This window comes from Grammomys surdaster, unplaced genomic scaffold, assembly GCF_004785775.1.
Source record: "Grammomys surdaster isolate TR1022 unplaced genomic scaffold, NIH_TR_1.0 193, whole genome shotgun sequence".
Classification (NCBI taxonomy): domain Eukaryota; kingdom Metazoa; phylum Chordata; class Mammalia; order Rodentia; family Muridae; genus Grammomys; species Grammomys surdaster.
The window spans coordinates 608,873-629,797 of NW_021604638.1; the positions used below are offsets into that span (position 1 = coordinate 608,873).

The 20,925-nt window shown below is 47.9% G+C and overlaps 1 protein-coding gene and 1 long non-coding RNA gene across 10 annotated transcripts in view; one reads left to right on the plus strand and one right to left on the minus strand.

Annotated features, from left to right (window-relative positions):
- The window catches only part of Gnas (GNAS complex locus), a 51,716-nt gene that overhangs the window by 6,795 nt on the left and 23,996 nt on the right, over positions 1-20,925 (minus strand). For 3 of the 9 annotated variants that reach the window (XM_028769672.1, XM_028769673.1, XM_028769674.1), the window contains exons 3-4: positions 6,024-6,096; positions 3,506-3,550 (exon numbers count right to left, since the gene is read on the minus strand). In XM_028769672.1, coding sequence (XP_028625505.1) covers positions 3,506-3,550; positions 6,024-6,096 — 118 coding nt within the window. Of the gene's footprint in view, positions 1-3,501; positions 3,551-3,969; positions 3,973-6,023; positions 6,097-9,886; positions 12,204-12,383; positions 12,557-20,925 lie in introns of those variants that run through there. The other 6 variants (XM_028769678.1, XM_028769677.1, XM_028769682.1 and 3 more) reach the window with 6 other exon arrangements.
- Positions 13,150-14,379, plus strand: LOC114623018. The gene is made up of 2 exons (XR_003711702.1): positions 13,150-13,189; positions 14,182-14,379. It is a non-coding gene; the product is annotated as an uncharacterized LOC114623018 (long non-coding RNA).

The following is a 20,925-nucleotide window of genomic DNA, read 5'->3' on the forward strand; positions in this document are numbered from 1 at the left end:
CAAGGGTGGGGATATGGGGTTATGTGCATACCCACCAATGGGGTGGGGGTCTGGGGTCATGTGCATATCTGCCAATGGGGTGGAGGTCTGGGGTTATGTGCGTATCTGCCAATGGGGTGGGGGTCTGGGGTTATGTGCGTATCTGCCAATGGGGTGGGGGTCTGGGGTTATGTGCATATCTGCCAATGGGGTGGGGGTCTGGGGTTATGTGCATATCTGCCAATGGGGTGGGGGTCTAGGGTTATGTGGTTATCTGCCAATGGGGTGGGGATCTGGGGGGATCATGTGGGTATCTGTCAAGGGTGGGGATATGGGGTTATGTGCATACCCACCAATGGGGTGGGACTGGGGGAGGCATGGGCACAACTACCAATGGGGTAGGACTGGGGGGGAGTTATGTGCATACCCACCTATAGAATGGGGGTCTGGGGGGGCATGTAGATACCCTTCAAGAGTGGGCAACTGGAGGTCATACGCATACCCACCAAAGGGATGGGGACCTGGGGATGCCCACCAATAGTGTCTGTCTGGGGTTGTCCAGCAATAAAGTGGGAATCCGGGGGTCATATGTATACCTACAATGGGGTGGGGGGTCTGGGGTCATGTGCAAGCCTGACAAATTGGGTATCTGGGGGTACTTATAGTGGGGATCTGGGGGTACTTATAGTGGGGATCTGGGGGTACTTATAATATAGTGGGGATCTGGGGGTCATGTGCATGCCCACCAATAGAACCACACCCAGAGAACCCGTCCTTTCACAAAGACTTATAATAGCTGATATTTGAGTGGGGCTTTCTTTCCATGCAGGCTTGTGTATTTGGGGAGTGGGCCCTGTGTTCTGAATGTCTATGTACTTTTCTTGGGTCCATCTCTTAGGTGGGGGCCTGCGAGGTTTAGAGGTTGGCGATGTTCTCAACAACAGGAGGGAGGGGGTGAGAGCTCCGCTCCCAAGATTTTTGACAGGGCCGTGAGAGTGGGAAAATCAGAGCCCAGCCACCGAAGGAAGGGGGCAAGAGGCAGCTTGCCCCACATTTGCAATTAGAGCAAACCCACCACCCAGAACAGGAAAAGGAGGCAAGAGGAAACCCTGAGTCCCCGTGGTCACTGCAGGCAAAGGGGCTGTCCTAGGACTGGGGTGAACACTCAGGATTTGGGAGTTGTATACACCCGAGAGCTGCTTGAGGCCCTCAGACTCTTCGCTCTAGCTACCACCCAGTGTTTAGAGACACGGTGTGCCCACCCCTCAGAAGGCCCGGTTCTGTTAGGGCGGGAGAGGGGCTGCGCACTGAAATCATGTATTTCTGAGTTGGTGTTAGACTCTAGGATAGCTATATAGATGTCAGAGACTAGAATGCTCCAATGTACAGTTCACAGAGGAGCCTCCCCTATCCTGCCCTGGGACAAATCTAGTTTTTTTTTTTTCTTTTTCTTTTTTAAATGGCTTCCTGCCATTGGTACTGAGCCCCAGATGTCTGATTTTTAAGGCCCTACAACAGAAAAAATGAGGATAGGTGGGTATTAACTACTCCAATCGACATACAGGTAGAGGAAGCATTTCCCCAGGGAAGAGTCTTCATTCAGTTTGATATTTCGTTCTAAGTAGTAGTATGATAATTGGAAAGCTTCCAGTCTTAAAATACAGATATTCTGAGAACGTGTTCAGCATTCATCTACGTATGTGAATAGGTGTGGGAGTGTATCCAGTATAAAACAGCTAAAATAGAAAATCTAAAATCTAATTTGGGTGTGTAGTACTAAAACAAACCTCTCCATTGAAGAGATTACTATGTAGATGAAGCCATCACGCTGGGGGCCGGCAGGTTTATCCTCATTTGTAATACGGCTTAATGAATTTAACGTTAATTGTGAAATTCAGAGAAAATTCCTTAGATGTCTCTAAACTACTTAACAGAGGCCAGACATGTGCCAGTTCCAGGATTCTAAATAACTAGAAAGTTGTTGGGGTGGGCGGTACCTACAGGATGGTGCTCCCCCTCCCCCTCCCCTCTCCCCCCTCCCCAAAAGTGTCAGGCAGATTAGTGGGGTTAGCATTTTTTAGTAGGTCCTGCCCCCTCTCCTGTTAAGTGGTAGGGGTAGGCTATGTGGTACCCACCCTCCACCTCTATACCCTAATCTTTGTGCTTGTGAGGAAAGACAGACAAAAGAGTAGACAGAAGACAGACGCAAGATACAGGGATTGCTGAAACATGCAGAGAGTTTTATTTATCAGGAGTGTTAATACTTATTTTTAATACTTCTTATTTTTAATACTTATTGTAGAGTCATAGGAAGAAAGACGTGCAGGTGTTAGTAGTAGGGTTGAAAGGGTTAGCACAGCACACAATATTTAGAAGGCTCTCTCAGTAGGGGCTTGCCATACTTCTCAGATGCCAACTTTTGGTACAGCAGATTATCAATATATCGATGCCTTTTCTGATTGCTGTTCTACTACACTGTTGCCAATTAAAGATTTCGTCCCATCTTTCTGTTTTTACTTATGCCTAAAGGTTAGGTAATAGGTTAGGGACCCCTCCCCCCTCCCCCACCCCCCTCCCCAGGAAAACAGAATAGTATTCTTATTAGTAGTTTCCTAAGACCCGGGCAAGTCCAGCATGCAAATTGGGATAACTGGGGTAGGACATAGCGAAGATGGAGGACTGTAGCCATCATCTAGTAGGGGTAAAAGACTCTAAAAGAAACAGATGAACAAACATGTGTCAGTCACTTGGTTCCCGACCCCCAGATCCTTTGACCCGCCCGTGCCCGGTCTCAGAAGACATTCCTCTTCCATGTTCTAGGCTGGAAGCTGCTCTATGACTTGCCATGAGAAACAGCCCCTCCATCCTGCATGCTAGAGAGCGAATGGAACTGGATGGATGCCTGGCATGCGTGTGCGTATGTGTGCAGGCATGAGATGGTTGTGGGGATGAGAAAGCAAAATAATAAACAATGATGATGCGTGGGGTGCCGTCACAAATGCTCTTGTTCATTGGTTAATTGTAAAGTGCATTAAGTTAAATTTTTCTTTTTTTTTTTAATAATTTTTAAGGTCAGAGGTTGTCAACGGCTTGCCGCCTAAGGGCCATGGCCCTAGGCGTATTTCTTAATTGAGGAAATAAATTAAGATTATTTTTCCGAATAGGTCTGAAAATTTAAAGTCAGCTTAACCATTGTATGGGCAGAATTTTGTACTTTTGAAAGGCAAGTCGTTGGTTTAAATGGAGAACTGGGGGGGGGGAATAAAAACATCGATTCTCAAAATCTTACATTTTCACTGGAAGCCGAAATGGCTAACTTTCCCCCAGCTATATCTAGTGATTCTGAAAACATTTTCTGGTTTGCACTTTACTTGTTGACACGTCATTTGCAAATGCACACCAAGACAGCTGATGGCCCTAAGGTGGTCTCTACTTTGTTCCCCAGTCTGTGTCCTCAGTTCCCCAGCTATGATCTTCATGTTTGTTTTGTTTGTTAGAAGAGTTTTCTGGTTTTGAATGTGCCTACCCATCGCTGTTGCTCCTTGCAGCCTGCGGGTCCTCTTCGCCGCCCCTTTTAAAGAGAGATTGAAAGCTCACCTATCTGCAAGGCACTGCAATTTCATACAAAACCCACACAGTCTCTGCATCTCTAAACAGCCAGGTAAGAACACCTGACAGTCCTGCGTACCATCCTCCCGGTTAATCCTTAGGTCGCTTTTCTAGCTAAATGGGGACGTCTACTGAGACTCCACACCTTCCTTCCTGCATTAGCAGGGCCCTCGGGAGACTCAGGCTGGAGACAGGAGGGACAGGTAATTGTTTTCTTCTGCTTTCGCTAAATGCACATGCACCAGGGAGCAGAGGCACAGACTTAACTCTTGAGAATAGGGCACGTCAGATCTTCTCTGTGTCCAATGCATGCCCACAAATGGGACATTCCTAATTCCTGACTTCTCGGTGCAAAGTGAATAACCTTTCTGTGGTGGTAACGAGCTATGAACAGGACATTGACACTCAGCTTTGAGATCAATTAGCTCAACCAATATTAATTTTTTTTCTGGCATTAAACTTCAGGAAATTAGCTCCGAGTTAGGAAAATCTACTTATGCCCTCTGTATGACTGAAGGTCAAATAAATATTACGTTATAGTCTTGGAAAATGTAGCGGTAGCAGGCCATGGACAGTTAGGGAATATTTGATAGCTCTGTCCAAGTACACAGGGAGGGACTGAGGTGAGGGTCTGGTCCTCAGATGGAACCACATTGACTGCTATACCACAGTGAGAGAACCTTCGCTGGACAGGGTCAAAATAAGGAATCCAGCCCCCCATGGAGGTCCCGAATATCACTTTCACAGGCTAAATTTAACAACTCAGAGATCCACAAAGAAGGCAAACTGGGAAGGCTTCTTCCTCTTTTCAGAGAGAAAATAGAAATGAGAAGTTCTGGTTTAGAACCCTCCACATAATTAACACTAAGGGAGAACTGATATTAAAAAAAAGTAAGATATTTTAGGGAAATTTGTGAAGTAATTAAACCTCAGTGATGACGACACAGCTTTCATCGGGTTAAACAACGGCTGCTGCATCTCTAAACCTTCGAGCCTCGGCCAGCTTTCACCCAAACATTTCTCAAGAAATAATTTGTGTCGTGTGGCACATTTCTTTCTGCTTAACTAGCCTCTTAGTGAAGAGTCTCTCACACCTGGGGAAGGGTGTTTTCTGGGTTCTTTTTGTTGGCCGACAGGTGCCAATCTCCTTGTTTAAGCTTTGAGAGAGTCATATCAGGGATCAATAATTCCAGAATCGGTGTCTGATAGGGTGACAATGGATTACTTAATAGATTACAGGTACAAAATAGTAACTGAGTCAATCCTAAACCAGTGAGCTAGCCCCCTCACTTCTGCATATTAAATAATCTTTGAATTTTAGGCTGTAACTTACAAAGCTCATGAACCCTAACCTTTCACATGGGTGATGTCATCTTTTTTTTTTTTTAAACCCGACTAGTTAATCTAACAAATTCTAGAAGTTTCCATGAAAATCAGTTTGTGGCACCCTGAGAGTCCCAGCACTTAGTGCACAGTAGCGGACAGAAGCTGTTCTCTCCAGGGTTAGTTAAATCCCTGATTCTTGCTGTCTCATACCAGCACTGAGAACAATGGGGGCCAGGGAGAAAGGGCAAATTCCCTATTTATTGGCTGTTTCCTCAGTTTACATTCTTCATGGAAGGCAGGACCCCATATTTGCCACGTATCTGTCTTTTTTAAAGAAAGAAAAACTTTACCCTCACTGCGGTATTGCCTCACCATATTGCCTTAAACCAGGAAGGTCATTTCAAAGGCAAAACAGCCCCTGGATTGGCCGGAAGTAGCTAACTCCTGTCTTTCCACCATTTTCATACCTCCTTTTCAACTGTTCAGGTAAGAAAGTTGATTTTTTTTTCTTTATTTAAACTAATTCTGAAGCAGGGAGGGACTCGGACACTTGAAGCCTGTAAACAAAGTTGTGGACTCCAACTTTTAAGTGAAGACATAACTGAAAGATGTTTTCCTGAAAGTACAAAACCCTACACCAGTTGACTCCAGTGAAACCTGCAGGGTGGTAGGTGGGAACCTCCTGTCCTGGCCAGCTCTGGCTGACCAAGGGGTGGCCAAGGCCCGTCGGCCATGTTGGAGCCGCACTGCAGCAGGCGAGGCTGCGGCAGAGGACCTGGCCTCAGAGACGCTGTCACCAGGCCAAGTGCTGTTCACTGTCCTCTGCAACCAGGCACCATTTTCCAGCGCGAGGGGCCGCTTTGGGTGGACACCGGTGCTTTTACTCTTATTCCTATTTGTTGCCCCCAGAGGTTGAGAAGGGTGTGGGGGTGCACCCATCAGCTCTTTCTTGGGCTGTCTAATATGCAAATTAGAGAAAAATGATTAGTGGCAATTAGCAGCTGTGCTTTCTAGAGGTTAGTACACACTCCTTCAAAAGTCCTGTGGCTCCCACAGGACAGGTAGCACTGTCTGTCCTGCTCAGCGCCCTGCGCGGATTTGACACTTACTCTCCGTTAAACCCATTAACGTGCAAGATCCTCATCTGCTTCACAATGGTGCTTTTGCCAGACTCTCCAGCACCTGAGAAAGGAAAGTGAGGGCTTGGGTTAAGAGATAGGCTTGTCACACTTCACCTGGATGATGGCCTTGGAAAGCAGCAGAAGCAGCACACGACAACACACAATGACACAACTGCAAACCTCCTTCACATGACGACGCAGCGGAAAAACAAGTCCAACATAGCGTCTACCTGAAGTATCTCACCATAGAGTAACAAGCAAGAATTAAGGGCTCTGCTGTTCTTAAAGAGCTTTTTTTTCTTTCTTGTGAGTTTTGTTGTTGTTTTGTTTTCTCTTTGGGTGTCTAAAACTCATGAGGCAATGAAGGAATGACGTAATTGTCACTGGAGGGGTGAAAATTTTAAGTCACAACTGTGAACTTAGTATTGAAATATGGCCAAAAGTACACAGAAATGCAGCAGCCACCTAATTTCCTGTTTGTTAGTCATTTTATGGTTAAAATACTCAGGAATGGCAGACAATGCCTAGACACTGCAGTCCCCCCACTATCACGTCCCGCTGCAGCATCACCTCCCTCCCAACGCCACAATGCAGCTGCTTTCAAGCATGCTTCAGGTCCACCCTAAAACCACAGGGCTACACTGTATCCACTTATCCACTCCCTTCCCCTGTATAAGGAATCTTTCTAAAGATACATTTTTCTCTGGATACAACTACCATGTTGCAGAGGGAAATGGAAGACCATCAATTATCTGTCAGCAGCAAAGGGGCGGGGGGAGCAAAAAAATGCAAAAAACAAAAAACACAAACCACATTTCATTATCATACATGGCACTGAGACCTCATGAGCATCAGGCAACATGCAACATCAACAGGGTCAAGAGGTTTTCAAAAAAAAAAAAAAAGTATAAGACTTTAATCATCTGCATAAATATTCCTGGAAGGTCCTGAACTGAAGATTCTAGGCTTTTCCCAACTAAGGAAGTAAATAAGAACACAAGCCTCCATTTTAAATCCCCTCTTTCTTTCTTTCTTTGGTAGTATTTGGAGGACCCTCCGGCCCCACCCATATCCATCAAGTTCTTGCAAATGTACTTTTAACCAGTATTCCCTATGTGGATGTTTTTCCCACTCCTCCCACAAAAAATCTAATTTTCTTTTTTTTGTTTGTTTAAAAATCTTGTTCTTTTTTGCTTTGGTGCCCAGATAAAAATGCATTCCTCACCCCCCCCTTCAGTCCACCCCTCTACTTCTCCACCCCCCCCCTTCAGTCCACCCCTCTACTTCTCCACCCCTCCCTTCAGTTCACCCCTCCACTTCTCAACCCCCCCTTCAGTTCACCCCTCCAATTCTCCATCCTTCCACCCCTTCACAAAGCCATAAGCAAGATCTGTAAAAGTTAAAATTGGTTTCCACAGCAGCATTGATTTCAAAGCAAACACCATCCTAATGAGCAAAATTCTCATAAATTAAATATAAAAGGTAATATTGGGAGGGTTCCATGAAGGAAACAGACGACTAATCAATCAGGTCCCTCAGTGCTCCACTCTCAGAAATGTTAACATTTGTGACTGCTTTTTTTTTTTTTTTAAGAGCTAGAACTAGATCCGTGCCTCAGTTTCCAGTTTGTGAGAATAGAAAACTGGGCTGAAGATAAAGGCCGGGCTTTTGTTTGTTTGTTTTGTGGTTCTGCAGTTTACTTAATTTACATGTTAGAAGTCAAAATAGGTTAAAGAAGAGGAGGGGGACTAGGTTTCCTTTGTGGGTAATTATCTCATTTTAAGAAATGTAAAAATGTTGCCAATAGCCAGGACAACAGATTTCTGTGCCAAAGGTCATCAATTAATTGTGGCACAATGCAGCCATGTAGACCAGAGACTTGAAAGAAGGCAGGGTGGGCTCAGAACCACAGTCTCAAATAAAGTGGGGACATTTGAAATCACTGTAAACATACAAAAAAAAAAAAAAGATGTTAGAAATTTGATGTGTCATTAATATCATAGTGGACTTAAATAAGCACCCATATTAGCAAGAATGCACCATACAGAAGATTCTAGATGTTTCCAGGTGTGTACTTTGAAATCAGAGTGTATGCATATTAACATTTACAGCATAATTATGCTTTTAGAAGTTTCCCATATATCATCTAATTACTGAAATTGCAAATGCACCAATACCAATAGGACTATTTTCACTTATTAATAATTTTCTGCTTTACTAAATCCATGGAGAACAAAGACTTGACCCCATCCAAAAAGATCAAACCAAAAAACGCCACCGCGAATTAACACAGCCTTCTACACTTTATTTTTGATAATTAAACTATTTTGTTGAAAAGTGACCCTGCTACCAGTGAATTCACAAATTTATTCAGATAGCCAAAAGATACCAAGAAGTGGAAAGCTTCCATTCTAATTAATGTTGTGTGATGTTTTTGTGGTCATTTCAACAATTTTTGTGTGTGCCTGTGTGCTTTGGCTGCCCCCACCCCAGCACCTTAAAAAAAGGAAGGAGAGGCATCCTTTTAGTTTGAGATCCCCCCTCATTTTTTCTTTCTTTTTTTCTTTTTTGCCAAGGAGGAAAAGTTGCACTGAAAAAAAGAGAAGAAGAAAAAAACCCCAAACAACCAAATGTCACTTGCCAAACAATTAATTAATGTCTTTTCATCTGCTTCCACCCCAGAGTCTTCTCAGAGCGCTGAGTCCCCCCTCCCACCTTGAAAAGGACAAAAAAAAATTTTTAAAAACGCCATTTCGAAACCAAGAAGCCATTTACAGACAAATGTCATTTTCCAGTTTTATCTTATTTATGAGTCTGTTTAAGACAGGATTTTATTTTTTTCACTTGTGTCTCCACTCCCAAAGAGGCAGAGTAACAGGAAAACCTGTGTGTTAATTGTTTGCTGCTCGGGAGGGGGCTCAGCTGGGGGGTCAGCTGCTACAATTTAATGCACTTCTTTGCTTTTCAAAAAAAAAAAAAAGCCTGTAAGTCTAGAAGGGGGGGGAAAGGTCACATTGTAAAATGACGTGTCATTTGGCTTCACTGGGCACTTTGCGTACTTTTTTTTAATTTTCATTTTTTTGATCTTATTCGATTTGATTCTTCTTCTCTTCCTTCCACGGCCTGGCCTGGCTCAGGACACGTCTGCTCCGCGCACAGTCAGTCGGTCCTGCCCGAATCGCCCCGAGTCGCGCCCAGAGTCCGCCACGCTCCCTCCCCCACCCACCCCCACTTCGGCGCCACGACTTGCCCGCGCCCCCTCCCCCCTCTGCACCACCTTTACCGCCCCGTCCTCTCCGAGGGGCTGATGTCACCCGCCCCTCCACCCCGGCGGCTACTTCCCTCGCCAGAGTCTCCGGGCCGAGGTCCCTGAGTCCCTCCTAGTGGCCTTGGCCTCTCTTCGGGCCCCCTCCCAACAAATCGCACACCCCAGTGAGGCGGGTCCCCCTCCCTGGGCCCGCCGGCCCGTTTCCTGTCCCTAGCCCTACTCTGTCGCAGTCCGAGGGGCCCTGTGGGCCTCCCCTCCCCCTCCCGACACGCACCCTGGCCCCTGGCACTAAGTAGGCCTCGCGCGGACTCGGAGTCATGGACGGGGGGGAGTGTGGCCAACTGAGGGGACGAGACCGAGCGAGGGGGCCCCACGCCCAATTTGCAGCCCCCGCCCGGCCGAATTCCGCCCCGGGGTCCCCTTGACGGCCTCGCCCCCTGCACGCGCGCGGCCCAGAGGGCCAGAGGGCCTGGGAGCGAGCGCTAGAGCGCCGGGGAGGGGGGCGGGCTCGGCGCGCGCGGCCTTGCGGGTCGCCCCGCGGCACTCCCGGGCCGGGCCCGCTCCCCCCCCGGGCCGCCCTTACCCAGCAGCAGCAGGCGGTGCGTGGCCCGGTAGACCTGCTTGTCCTTCTGCAGCTGCTTCTCGATCTTTTTGTTGGCCTCGCGCTGCGCCTTCTCCTCGTTGCGCTGGTCCTCGGTCTTACTGTTGCCGAGGCAGCCCATGGCGGCGGCGGGGCGCGGCCGGGCTGCGGGGCGGCGGGGACGGGGCGGGCGGCCTCGGGCGGGCCGGGAAAGCGGGGAACGCGGGGAGGGTGGCGGCTCGGACTAAGGCAAGCGCGCGGCTCTCCGCCCCTCGCTCCGGAGCCGAGGCGGAGCAGAGCAGGAGCCGCGGGAGCTGCTGCCGCCGCCGCCGCCGCCGCCGCTCTTATTGCCTCGGCCCGGGCCCGCCGCCCCGACCCAAAAGCGCCGGGCGGGGGAGCGGGGGGAGGCGGAGGCGACGGCGGCAAGGGGGGTGGGAAGAGGAGGAGGAGAAGGAGGGCCGCGGCTGGGAGGGAGGGCGGGCGCGGGCGCCGGGAGGCGGTGCCCGGAGGCCGGGCAGGGGTCCCAGCACCCACGTCCGGCCCGGGCCGGCTCCACCGAGGGGTCGCCCCCTAGCCCCTCCCGCAGTTCAGGGCCGGGGCCTGGCCGTACGGCGGGGGGAGAGGGGGCGGCCCCGCGGTGGTGACGACCCCTCACACGATGCCAGCGCTCCACCCCCGGGCCGGGCGGCCCCCGATCCCCCTCCTCCTGCAGCAGCAGGGCGGGCAGGCGCCGCCAAGGGGCCGGGGTGGGCGGAAAGGGAGGGAGTGCGGGCCCGGACTTAGGAAAATTTCGAAAAAGAGAGAGAGAGAGAGAGAGGGAGAGACACTGAGAGAGCCAGAAAGCAAGGAGCTACTAGAAAAGCTGGGGAAGTACTAAGCAAAGCACAGAGCAACCGAAAAGGAAAATGTGTCCACACACAAGCACTAATAAAGATCCACACTACACAGCAATGGTGGTGGAGGTGGTGGTGGAGGTGGTGGTGTTGGTTGATGTGGTGGTGGTGGTGGTCGATGGCGATGATGATGATGATGGTGGAGGGGTGGGGGGCTGAACTAGATGAGCCGCTCGTCGCGCCCCCGGCGCCCGGTGCCCCTGGCCCGGGATCGCCCTCGGCCTCTGCGCTTGGCGCGACCACTCAGGAAGGAGAAGAAGGCGCAGCCCAGGAACACTCTGAAGCAGCAGGTCGCCCCGAACACGAAGCCGCAGCCACGGCCCTGCTCCGTGCGCCGCTGTAGCAGGAAGTTGAGCACCCACGAGGGGCTGCGCACCGAGAACACCAGGAACACCACGAGGGGCATGTGCGTGCTGAGTGCACCTGCCTTGGCGGGCCCGGGCCGCCACACGACGCCCCCGACGCGGGGAGGCGCATAGTAGGCATCATCTTCATCCTCGGTGTCACTGTCCCATCTGGCCCAGGCCCTACTCGCGCCCCCGGTGGCGGCGCCCCCTCCGAGCCCGGCGGCGCCCTGCCCGGCGCCCTCGTCTTCGCCTGCGGCGGTGGCGGCGTTGCCCTCGGGGCCTCGGGGCTTGGCAGGAGCTTCTGGCACATTCTTCTTCATCTTCTTCATCATCTTCTCCAACTTCTTCCTCTCTTTCTCTCTCTTCTTCTCCTCCTTTCTCCTCTGCTCCAGCAGCTTCTTCTCCATCTTCTTGCGCTCTTTGTCGGTCAGCAACTTTGCGGGCTGCGCATCGCGCCCGGCGTTCAAGAGGACCTTGACGGACTTCGGGGGCTTCGCGGGGACCCCGTTCTTCTGCGAAGCGAACGGTTCTCCCAGCACCGCAGCCGCCACGGCAGCTTCGGCAGCCACTTCGGCGGCAGCCGCGGCCGTCTTCCTCTCGCTCTCGGCCGCCCGGGCTTTGAGCTTCATGGCCATCTTCAGCATGGTGCCCCGGCCACCTCGGGGAGCTTGGCTCGCGCCTGGCTCGGGCGGTTTGCTTGCCCCCGGCCTCGGGCTTCCCGGCTCCTGTGCGTCCCGTGTCGGGGGTCTCGACTGCAGTCTCCGCTGTGCTGTCTTGGGGTCACCGAGTGAGGCTTCCCGGGCTTCGTAGGGGGCTGATGGGCTGGCTGCCTAAGAGTTAGCGTCAAATAGGATGAGCAAACAAAAAAGCGAGAACAAACAGAAAAAAGCACCCAACAACAGCAAGAAACCAAAAAGCAAGCAAGAAATAAGAACTGCCCAACAACTCAAAAGGGGGAGAAAAGAGTATAGAAAAGACTAATAATAATAATAATAATAATAATAATACAAGAGAAAGGAAAGTGCAGAGGTGCAGATGACAAGAGTTTGCTATTACCCTTAGGTGCTCCTTGGGTTAGCTCTTGGGGATGCCAATGAAGAAGAGAAAAGAGAAAAGAGAGCAAATTGGAAGGTGCCTGCAAGGCGCGAGGCAGGGCAGCGGCGCCAGGCGCCTCTGCCCTACCCCGGCTCTTGCCCGGTGCTCTTGCCCGCTTCGAGCACCTCGCACTTGGGCGGGAAGACCCCACGCTCCCGGACTTACATGTGAGTGAGGCGCACTCACACGCAAAGCAGCGCCTGCCTACCCGTCTGCCTGCCGCCGCCAAGCGCTGGGACAAGGGTTCGCTCCAGCCGGTGCTGCAGCCCCGAGCCCGAGAGCCGGGAGCTAGCGAGCGCCGCTGGGACCAGCCACCTGAAGCAACCCGCTCCGCGGTGCCGACGCGACTGAGTGTCCCCGCCGCGGAGCGGGTTTTTCTAACCAACCTGATGACGCCCCAACCTCTTCAGAGGACCGACCCATAGCAATGGCCCCTATAAAGCGAAGGGGAAGCGCGAAAAATCGGCCCACCGGGGACGTAACCAAATGGGCTGCGCCGCGGGCGGGGGGTTAGGGCAGATGTGTGGGCACCTCTAGTGTGGGTAGGGGGCGCGGGGAGCAATCTACTGAGGGGTACGGGCGCGCCCAAGACGGTGGGCATCCGACCCCGCCTCCTAAACCTGCCTCCCAATTTTCCGTGTAGTGGTGTAGCCCTGGGCAGCGTGGAAACTATGCGACGATGACAACGACGCTTACCCATGTGCGCCTTCTCTTACCTCAGCTTCCCAGATAGCGCACGCGGGGACGGCGGCACACCCCTCCCACCCTGCGGCGCGTGCCCGTGGAGGTGGGTGGCGGCGAGCTAATTAATCGCAATGCCCCAAAAGGGGGTTCGGGTCTCCTCACAAGCAGTATTCTGTATACCCGACTACCATGGATAGAAGAAGCAGGCAGCATTATGCAGGCAAGGCGACAGCCGAGAAGAAGAGCCATGGCGGTGGTGGATTGCGGTGGTGCACACGGAGTCCTAGGTGGGAGAGGTTCGGGCGCCACGCGCCACGCGGGGCTCTAGGATAAAAGGGAAAAGTACTTTAGCAAACATGAACTTTTCGGAGAATTATTTCAAAATTCACGAGCGTCCCGCCCCACTCCTTGGCCTTCACGCTAGGATATGGTAGAGAGCACGGGGCTAAGTCAAAAATTTTGAACCACCTTCCTTGGGTGGACTTGAGGGTCTGCCACCGGGGTCTGCTTGGATACCATTAATTCATTCATTCAATACTCGGCCCACAAGCACCCTGTGCCCAGATGGACAGAGCCGAGGGTCAGACTAAGACATGGCACCTTCCCTGAATGGGACAAGGCGGGCGCCAGTAAACCCAGATCTGCCGAGTAACCATAAACTCTCTTCCAACGTAGCTAGCCTTCCTTTCACTTTTGAACACAGTTCGCGAAACTTGGGATGCTGGGGAGAAGGAAATAGAGATGTAGACTCTGAACACAAATACACCCAGGGGCCTGAAGGGGAGAGGGTGAGCGGCTTCCAATGACTTACTGTGGACAGCTCTATCTTTGAAAAAAGGAAAACACCTTGATCACTCACTCAGCAGTTTTCGGGCATTCCTTCCCTCAAGTTTACCACCTCAAAAGTCAGAAAGGGTGTACCATAAAAAGCTACAGTGCACTCACTGTTTTTCTTGGTTCTTGCTGCTACAAATCTACCTCCATTCTACACTTTAAAAAAAAAAAAGGATTTGAAAGAACACCAGAAAGGGATTGAAAGCGGCCAAGGATGTCTTGGAATTAAGAACAGGAAGCTAAACCTAGCAAACGGGCTTTTGCTGCCTTGTACTCGGTCTCGGACTTTCTCTGCGTCCTCAAAAAGTTACCTCTTATCTATGGCTGATTATGGCCTCTCTTCATCACAACACACACTTGAAAAATACAAAAAACTCAAAGCAACTACTACCTCAAGTTGATACTCTTTTTTTAAATTATTTATTTTATTTTTTACCCTAACCAGAGTGGATGAGAAGAAACATTTAAGTGCTCCAGACGCACTTGAGTGATAGTCACTCTTGAGTTCCCAACCCTCAGCCTGCTCTGCAAGTGATGGCCTGAAGACAGGGAGCTACCTTTTACTTCTTCATACAGTCAACAAAAAACTTCTTGATTGAATTTGATTCATCTGTCATTTGTGAAATTAAAGACTTAAAAGAGAGAGGACCTGGCCAGAAATTTCGGTTCCGCTCCAGTTGTTCAAAAGCCTCTTCCTTCCTGCTTCCCGTGTGCCGAAGCACAGATACATTGTATTTAAAAGGTAAGGAGTTAACAGTAGCCAACACAACCTCCGTGCCTCTACAATAACTACCTAATCATACACTGAGTGCAATGAAGAGTCTCTGGGCCTTCTCCTATTAGATAAATATCACACCCAATCTTTAAAAAGACTGAACTGTCTGATGACATACAGTGACACATGTTATAGGCAAGGCACAATTGATACCATTGTCCTAGAAATATGTAACACAATGTCAGGGTTCTCTCCATTCAACTACTAACTTAGACATTCTTGTGGGGGAAAATCTTTTTTTAATTTTAACTGTTAAGTTTTGCCTGTATTTTATTATGACTAACCAGGGATCCATAAAGAAAGCATTTACTTTGTAAATAAACAGCAGCAGGTGGTATCAAGGGTTTCTAGGTAAGCAAAAGGACACCAAGAGCCTGAAACACAAGCTGCTTTGTGGTCCGTTCAGTTTTCTGTTTTCACTTGACACAAAGTGAAAGAAGAGATTTTATTTAATTGGTATGGTGAGCTGACACCATCTGTGGTTTCGGCCTAGCATTGAGCTGCCCGAACCCTGAAAGCTATGTATATGCCTTGTTTTTCAAAAGTCGTCCTGAGTTGGAACTCACAATGTAGAACTTGTGAGTTACCAGTTGATTTTAATCGATTGCCCTGCAGTTGGAAACACTTAACCTTTATGCTTTGAAAGTGCAGCAAACGAATTAACATAATTCCTGGAACACTGCACTAGAAAGTGTCCTCATCAGAGTCAGGGACACATGGACATTCTAGAAACCTTAAAGCTCCAAGTGACACTATAAAATACATTGGCAGAGAGGATGCAGGCTCCTCCCTGGCTCATGCCAAAGCCAGAAAATTGAAATAACACATTCCTAACCTGAAATACTGGGTCACCTAACATACATTTTAACCATAGGCTTCAAGCTTGGGGTTTGAACTCTGTGGGTTTGTAAGTTTTGTGCTCCTCAGCCCTTCTGTATCTTTCTTTCTGAGAAAGAATGTTTCATCTGCTTTCAGAATTATCAACATTGCTATAGGTTAGAATCTTCAAAAATGTATTAATACTTAATAATGTAACTGAATTTTTGGACAAGAATGTTTTTGTGAGCCTTTCATTAGTTGGGGGTCACTGTAAGCTACTTTCCAAGAGCCTAGAGAAAACACAATTATGATATCATTTTAATAGCCCAGGAAACAATAACTAGGCTTTCACTGAAACAGAAACCTTAGCTGTAAGGCTTTAATAATAGTACTTAGTGATGCATTCTGTCTTCAAAGCACATTCTGCACTTTAATTAGCCAGATGACTGGAACTGTTGCTGCAGATAAACGTTACTTGCAGCTTTAGCCGTATTGGAGGTGAAGGCAGGTATTATAAGAAGCTCTTCTAGTCCTGGCTAATCTCCATAAGAGGGCTTTAATACTTAGAACTGGAAAGTTTTTAAACATCCAATGTCATGACCACTCATGACATTTTTTTTTCATGTCACATCCACCAGTTAGTATTTCAACTACAAAGTAACTCCAAACATGCATTCTGTATTAGACATTAGATATTTAAATGTCATTTCATAAGGTCTAAGTCAACTACTGAAGAATGAACTAAGTACACGAAACTTCCCTGTTTAATATCTATCAGCTAATGCTCAAATAATTTAACTTAGAATAGAATCTCAGCCTAGTTCAAACCAAATGAAGAGGGGCACTGGCCAGTGGGTTGGGACCCAATTTTTTTGAGCCTGTGGGTTTTTTGTTTGGTTGGTTAGTTGGTTTGATTTGATCTTATTATTTACTTTTATTTTAGTAGCCTTTATTGACTATCTGTGACCCAGATAGGCAAGTGCCACCTGTAAGAGAAACTGCATGGTCTACACCACAGAAGCCTAATCCCCCTCCCCTGTGACTTATAAAATAGGGGACCAGAAGGAGAGTATAGGAGCTCACTTCCCTTTGAAATTTAACTCTAGATAAAGGAGGGAAAGATCCACTAGGATGGTCTCAGCAGCATAATCCTGAAGCACAGAACTCATGAGAAACATGGAGAAGGAAGAGAAGGCAGCCCCGTTCACCCAGGGCACGCCGGCTTCCACAGGATACCCATGAACCAGCCTAGCAGAAAGCATGATGTGAAAGGCTATCAAAGAGTTCTCCCAACTAACAGCTACTTTCTCTAAAGTAAAAGTTGGTGCAACTGGTGATGTGATCCTGACATGGAGAAGAGAGGGTGTTGAAACCCTCTGCTAAAATACAATGTCTTCAGCAAAGGTAAGTTTGCTAAGTTGGGCATGCAGCTCATAACTATAATCCCAGAACTCGGGAAATTAAGGCAAGAGGAGTTGTTTGAGTTTGAGGCTAGCCTGGGTTATAGACTAATACCATATCTCAATAAAATTCATAAAAAATAGCTTCTGCCAAATGTTTATTTTTTAACTATTTTCAGATTCTGAACAATCCCTCCCCCAAGCCCTTGTATTCAGTTTTTCAAAATTAGTCCTATCCTAAGAACTAGATTAGCTAAAAACCTAAGCTGGCAACATATATTTTGTAGCATAATGTAACTCTGTAGGTATACATTTATATCTTTGGTTTTCACTGACCAAAATGCATTTTTAAATAGTGGATGATTTGACTAGTCCTACTTTGGGACCACTGAGATTCTGATGGGAGCCAGGGGTCCTTCAGTTCCACAGCACTCTCTTTGTCTGCTGTTAGGAAACCCCAAATTAAGGTATCAATGTGACATACCTAATCACACGTTTAATTCATCCAGAGGTGTAGGTACCTTTTCATCTTTTTGTGTTTGCTCACACACTTTGAAATTGGAAGATGTGTAATTATTCTTTAGCTCCACCTGTTTCCCCCAGGGCATACAAAGCACAGCCCTTCCAGTGAGGAAGGCTCTTTAGAAGGCAGATGTGCAGAAGTCCCTGTCTGTCCTTGTGTGGACTCGTGTTCAGAGTTTACTGGGATGCCAGTAGCAGTGCCTTCCCAACACCAGTCGGGCCCAGAGAGCACTGTGGCTCTCTGAGGTCTCTGCCTAGCTCTGGAAGTGTCAAACTGGAGAAAATTCTGCAGCCCAAAAGCACCAGGCATTTGTAAGAAGCCGGGAGGTTGGATAAAGGGACATGTTTTCTGAGCTACAGGCCTTAGCTGTACCTACAGCCACATCCCAGGGTCTCTGCATGCCACTCAGTACAGGGAAAGTTGCCTCGGCTCACTTTCTTGAAAATTTCCTATCTGACCTTTGCATTAGTCTCTATTTAATTACACCCCCAAATTAAAAGAATGTCACTGACTTCACAAAGAATACAAAGCAGACTGGTTTTAAAAACTAAATCTAGCCAATTTCTTTCAGGACTTTAGATGACTTCTGCTGTTTGTATTAGCTGGAGATGCCAATGTGTTCACTAAGAAAGACTGGGTAATATATCGTCGGGGAGGGGGGGCGGTTATTAAACTGTATGTTGCTTTTGGAGAACATTTATATCAAATGATAAGGTAAATTAAAACTGGGTGAGGGTAACAGACTGGTTTTAAACATTATCCTTATTAGCCAAACAAATAAAGGACCCCAAGAAATGTCCTATGGGTTAATAGGCAAACACTGCCCACATGGAATGGTTTGTTTTTCCTCAGGAACAGTACATTACCAGCTAATGCTGAAAGCATGCTACAGCTGGGACTTGTAGCTTAGACACTAACTTAAGTGACAGGTGTACCCATCACTTGCCCAGACTGGCTGAAATTACAAGGCCTATCTCAGATTTTTCCCCCCAATTAACTGATGCCAAGATTACATCCATCCAGGAAAGAGCCTCTAGCTACAGGCACAGCAGAGCATGTGTTCTCAGTCTTCAACATTTCAACAACAGTGTCAGCCTTTTGGCCAGAAGGGAGCTGGGGCTCCCTAATCGCAGAACCATAAAGCAGGAATGGCTCTTCCTGAGGAAGGCTGGAGAGAGTAACTACCTTTTCTAATGTTCATCTGAGGGAGTTTCCATGACTGAAGCAACCTCAGGGTTCTAGGAAGCATGTCACCAAATTGGTGTCATTAAAGGAGGTGGTACAAAGCTGGACATCCAGTGGTGAACATACTAATTAGGTCTATTTTTTATCACTAGGCTGCAGTGATCTAACACTAAGAACTGAAGACTGGGAGAGTATCCCTTCACCTCTAGAAGAGGCCAGTGCCTTGGGGTAAGAGGTCAGCAGTTACCTAATGACTTTAACAACAGAAAAGAGGGGTAGGTAGGACATTAGTCCAAATCCTGGGGTTCTAGTAGGATGGCAACTGCTCATGAGAGGGTGGCACTGAGGTGCTACACAGCTGCCCAAGCCAAGTGCAAGTGCAAGAAGATGAGATTAGGTTTGCCGAGTCCTGCTTTGGCCCTTTTTGCTCAGAGTAAAGGCTCTTGACTATCTTTGGTGAAGATGGTTGAGGTATAAGTAAGGTTGATTGAAAACTCAGGTAGGATCAAGAGATATTCAGTCTCCTAGTTAAATAGACACCCTGTATACTTCTGGCAATATAACGGCACACCAATGTCTAAAAACCTGCCCAGCCTCTAACTAGAGCTTTTAACCCAAGCATCTAGGAAGCTCCTGAAACATAGTCATTTGTCATTACTGAAAGAATGACTTTCTTAAATAATCTTTACGATTTAATTTCTATCGATGAAGTAGGTTATAACAAAAATGTAGATATGAAGATGATCCCTGAGCAAACTTAATATTGTAAATTTACAGCTAGCGGGTTTCGTCTGCCTTCGATGGTCTCACACTGATTCTCACTCCCCCAGCTTTGTAAAACTTTCATGCCCTCTAGATTGATTGATATGTACAGATGGCAAAGAGAAAGTGAAGCTTTGGTGTGTGTGTGGGGGGGATGACTTTTAACAAATATTTCATTTTTAAAATGGATACAGAAGAGACTATGACAAGAAAACACAGAGGCCCGATTCCTCAAAACTGAGAAAAATAAGAAGGTACACCTGGGTGGAGGGCAGAGGGGAAAGGAGGGAGGGAATGGAAAAGAGAAAAGGTTAAAAAAAAGCCAGCTAGCTAGAAGCAGCCTGGAAACCCCAGAAAGAAACAAAACCATGAGGATTTCTCTTAGTGGAGCCTTGCTTAGCCCTCGTCCCACTACCTGCCGGCTCACAGCACCGTTGGCTCGATTTCAGCAACAAGACTTTGATTTCAAAGACTCATTAGAATCCCGAGGTCCCTGCTTAACGGGGCGACCAAAGAAAAACAAAAATCTATGTTTTCAACTCTTGACCTTTTCATTTTTCTACTCAAAACTTGGTAAACTGCTAAAAGTACATGTTCAGAGGGCCGAGACTGTTAAATAAAAATTAAAAGATCCAAGCTGGACTATAGGGGTTTCGGGGCTCTGCCTGGCCTATACCCCAAAGGAAAAATGAGGAAGATGGATCAGGAGTAGTATCTGGGGATGATGTCTGTATTTTTCCCTTTGCCTGAGGTGTTTGTAAACAGAGCTGGGCTAAACCACAAAGGAACCAACCTGCCTTCTTTTCTGCCACCTGCCTAGCTTTTTACTGCACTGATAAGACAGAAAGGGGGGGGGGGGGACTTGCCTAGAGCAGCTAAATTGTCTATGCAGATGAGAGAGAGAGAAAGAATTGATTGGCTTGGCTCAGCTTTGGTGACTGGGAGATAAAAAATGGAGGGGGAGTATGTGTCAATTTGTCCCAAACTAAAATTATAGACATTTTTCTTTTGTGATTAAAAACACTTCTGATTGGTTTTTTTTTTTTTTTTCATGAACTATATCAAGCTGGTTGTTACCTAAGACAAAGCAAGGGTAAATGGCTTTTGCTTCCTCTAAATCAAAGATGGCTGCAGGCACTAGGCAGACCTTGTCTCAGGATGCTGCTGGTGCTGCTGCTGCTGGGAGCCTGATGGGTCCACTCTCCCTGCCCACCTGCCTGTAGGGACCAGCCTGCTTTCTCATCCCCAGCTCCTCTCTGCCACAGTCTCCGAATGGCTACCCAGAGAAGGCAAGAGACTCCCACACTTTGTCTACATCTTGTTCATGTGTAAGCTCCCTTCCTCGGCTGCCTTCATGGTCATATCTGTTTCCTAAGGGAAAAAAAAAAATAAGCTTCTTTGCAGCATGGGGCTGTGTGGGGGTGTGATCGGGCCAGGTGGTAGCTGATGGGCACAAATATTCAGGCAGACTGATTGCTTCCGGACAAAACATCCAGATGAGTTTTTACAATTGAACTTTCAAGCAGATTGATAGGACTTATTAGTGTCAGGAAGACAAAAAACCTCAAGTCAGAAAGGTCACCACAGGGGTGGACAACGGAAGGCTATGGGGATGGCAGCGGGTGCTACACATTTCAAGCAAGGAAAACCTGGGTTTTTAAGTTGTGCCAAACGGCTCAAAATTCACTGGAACAAAGCTACACAGATGAAAGAGGGCAGCCTTAA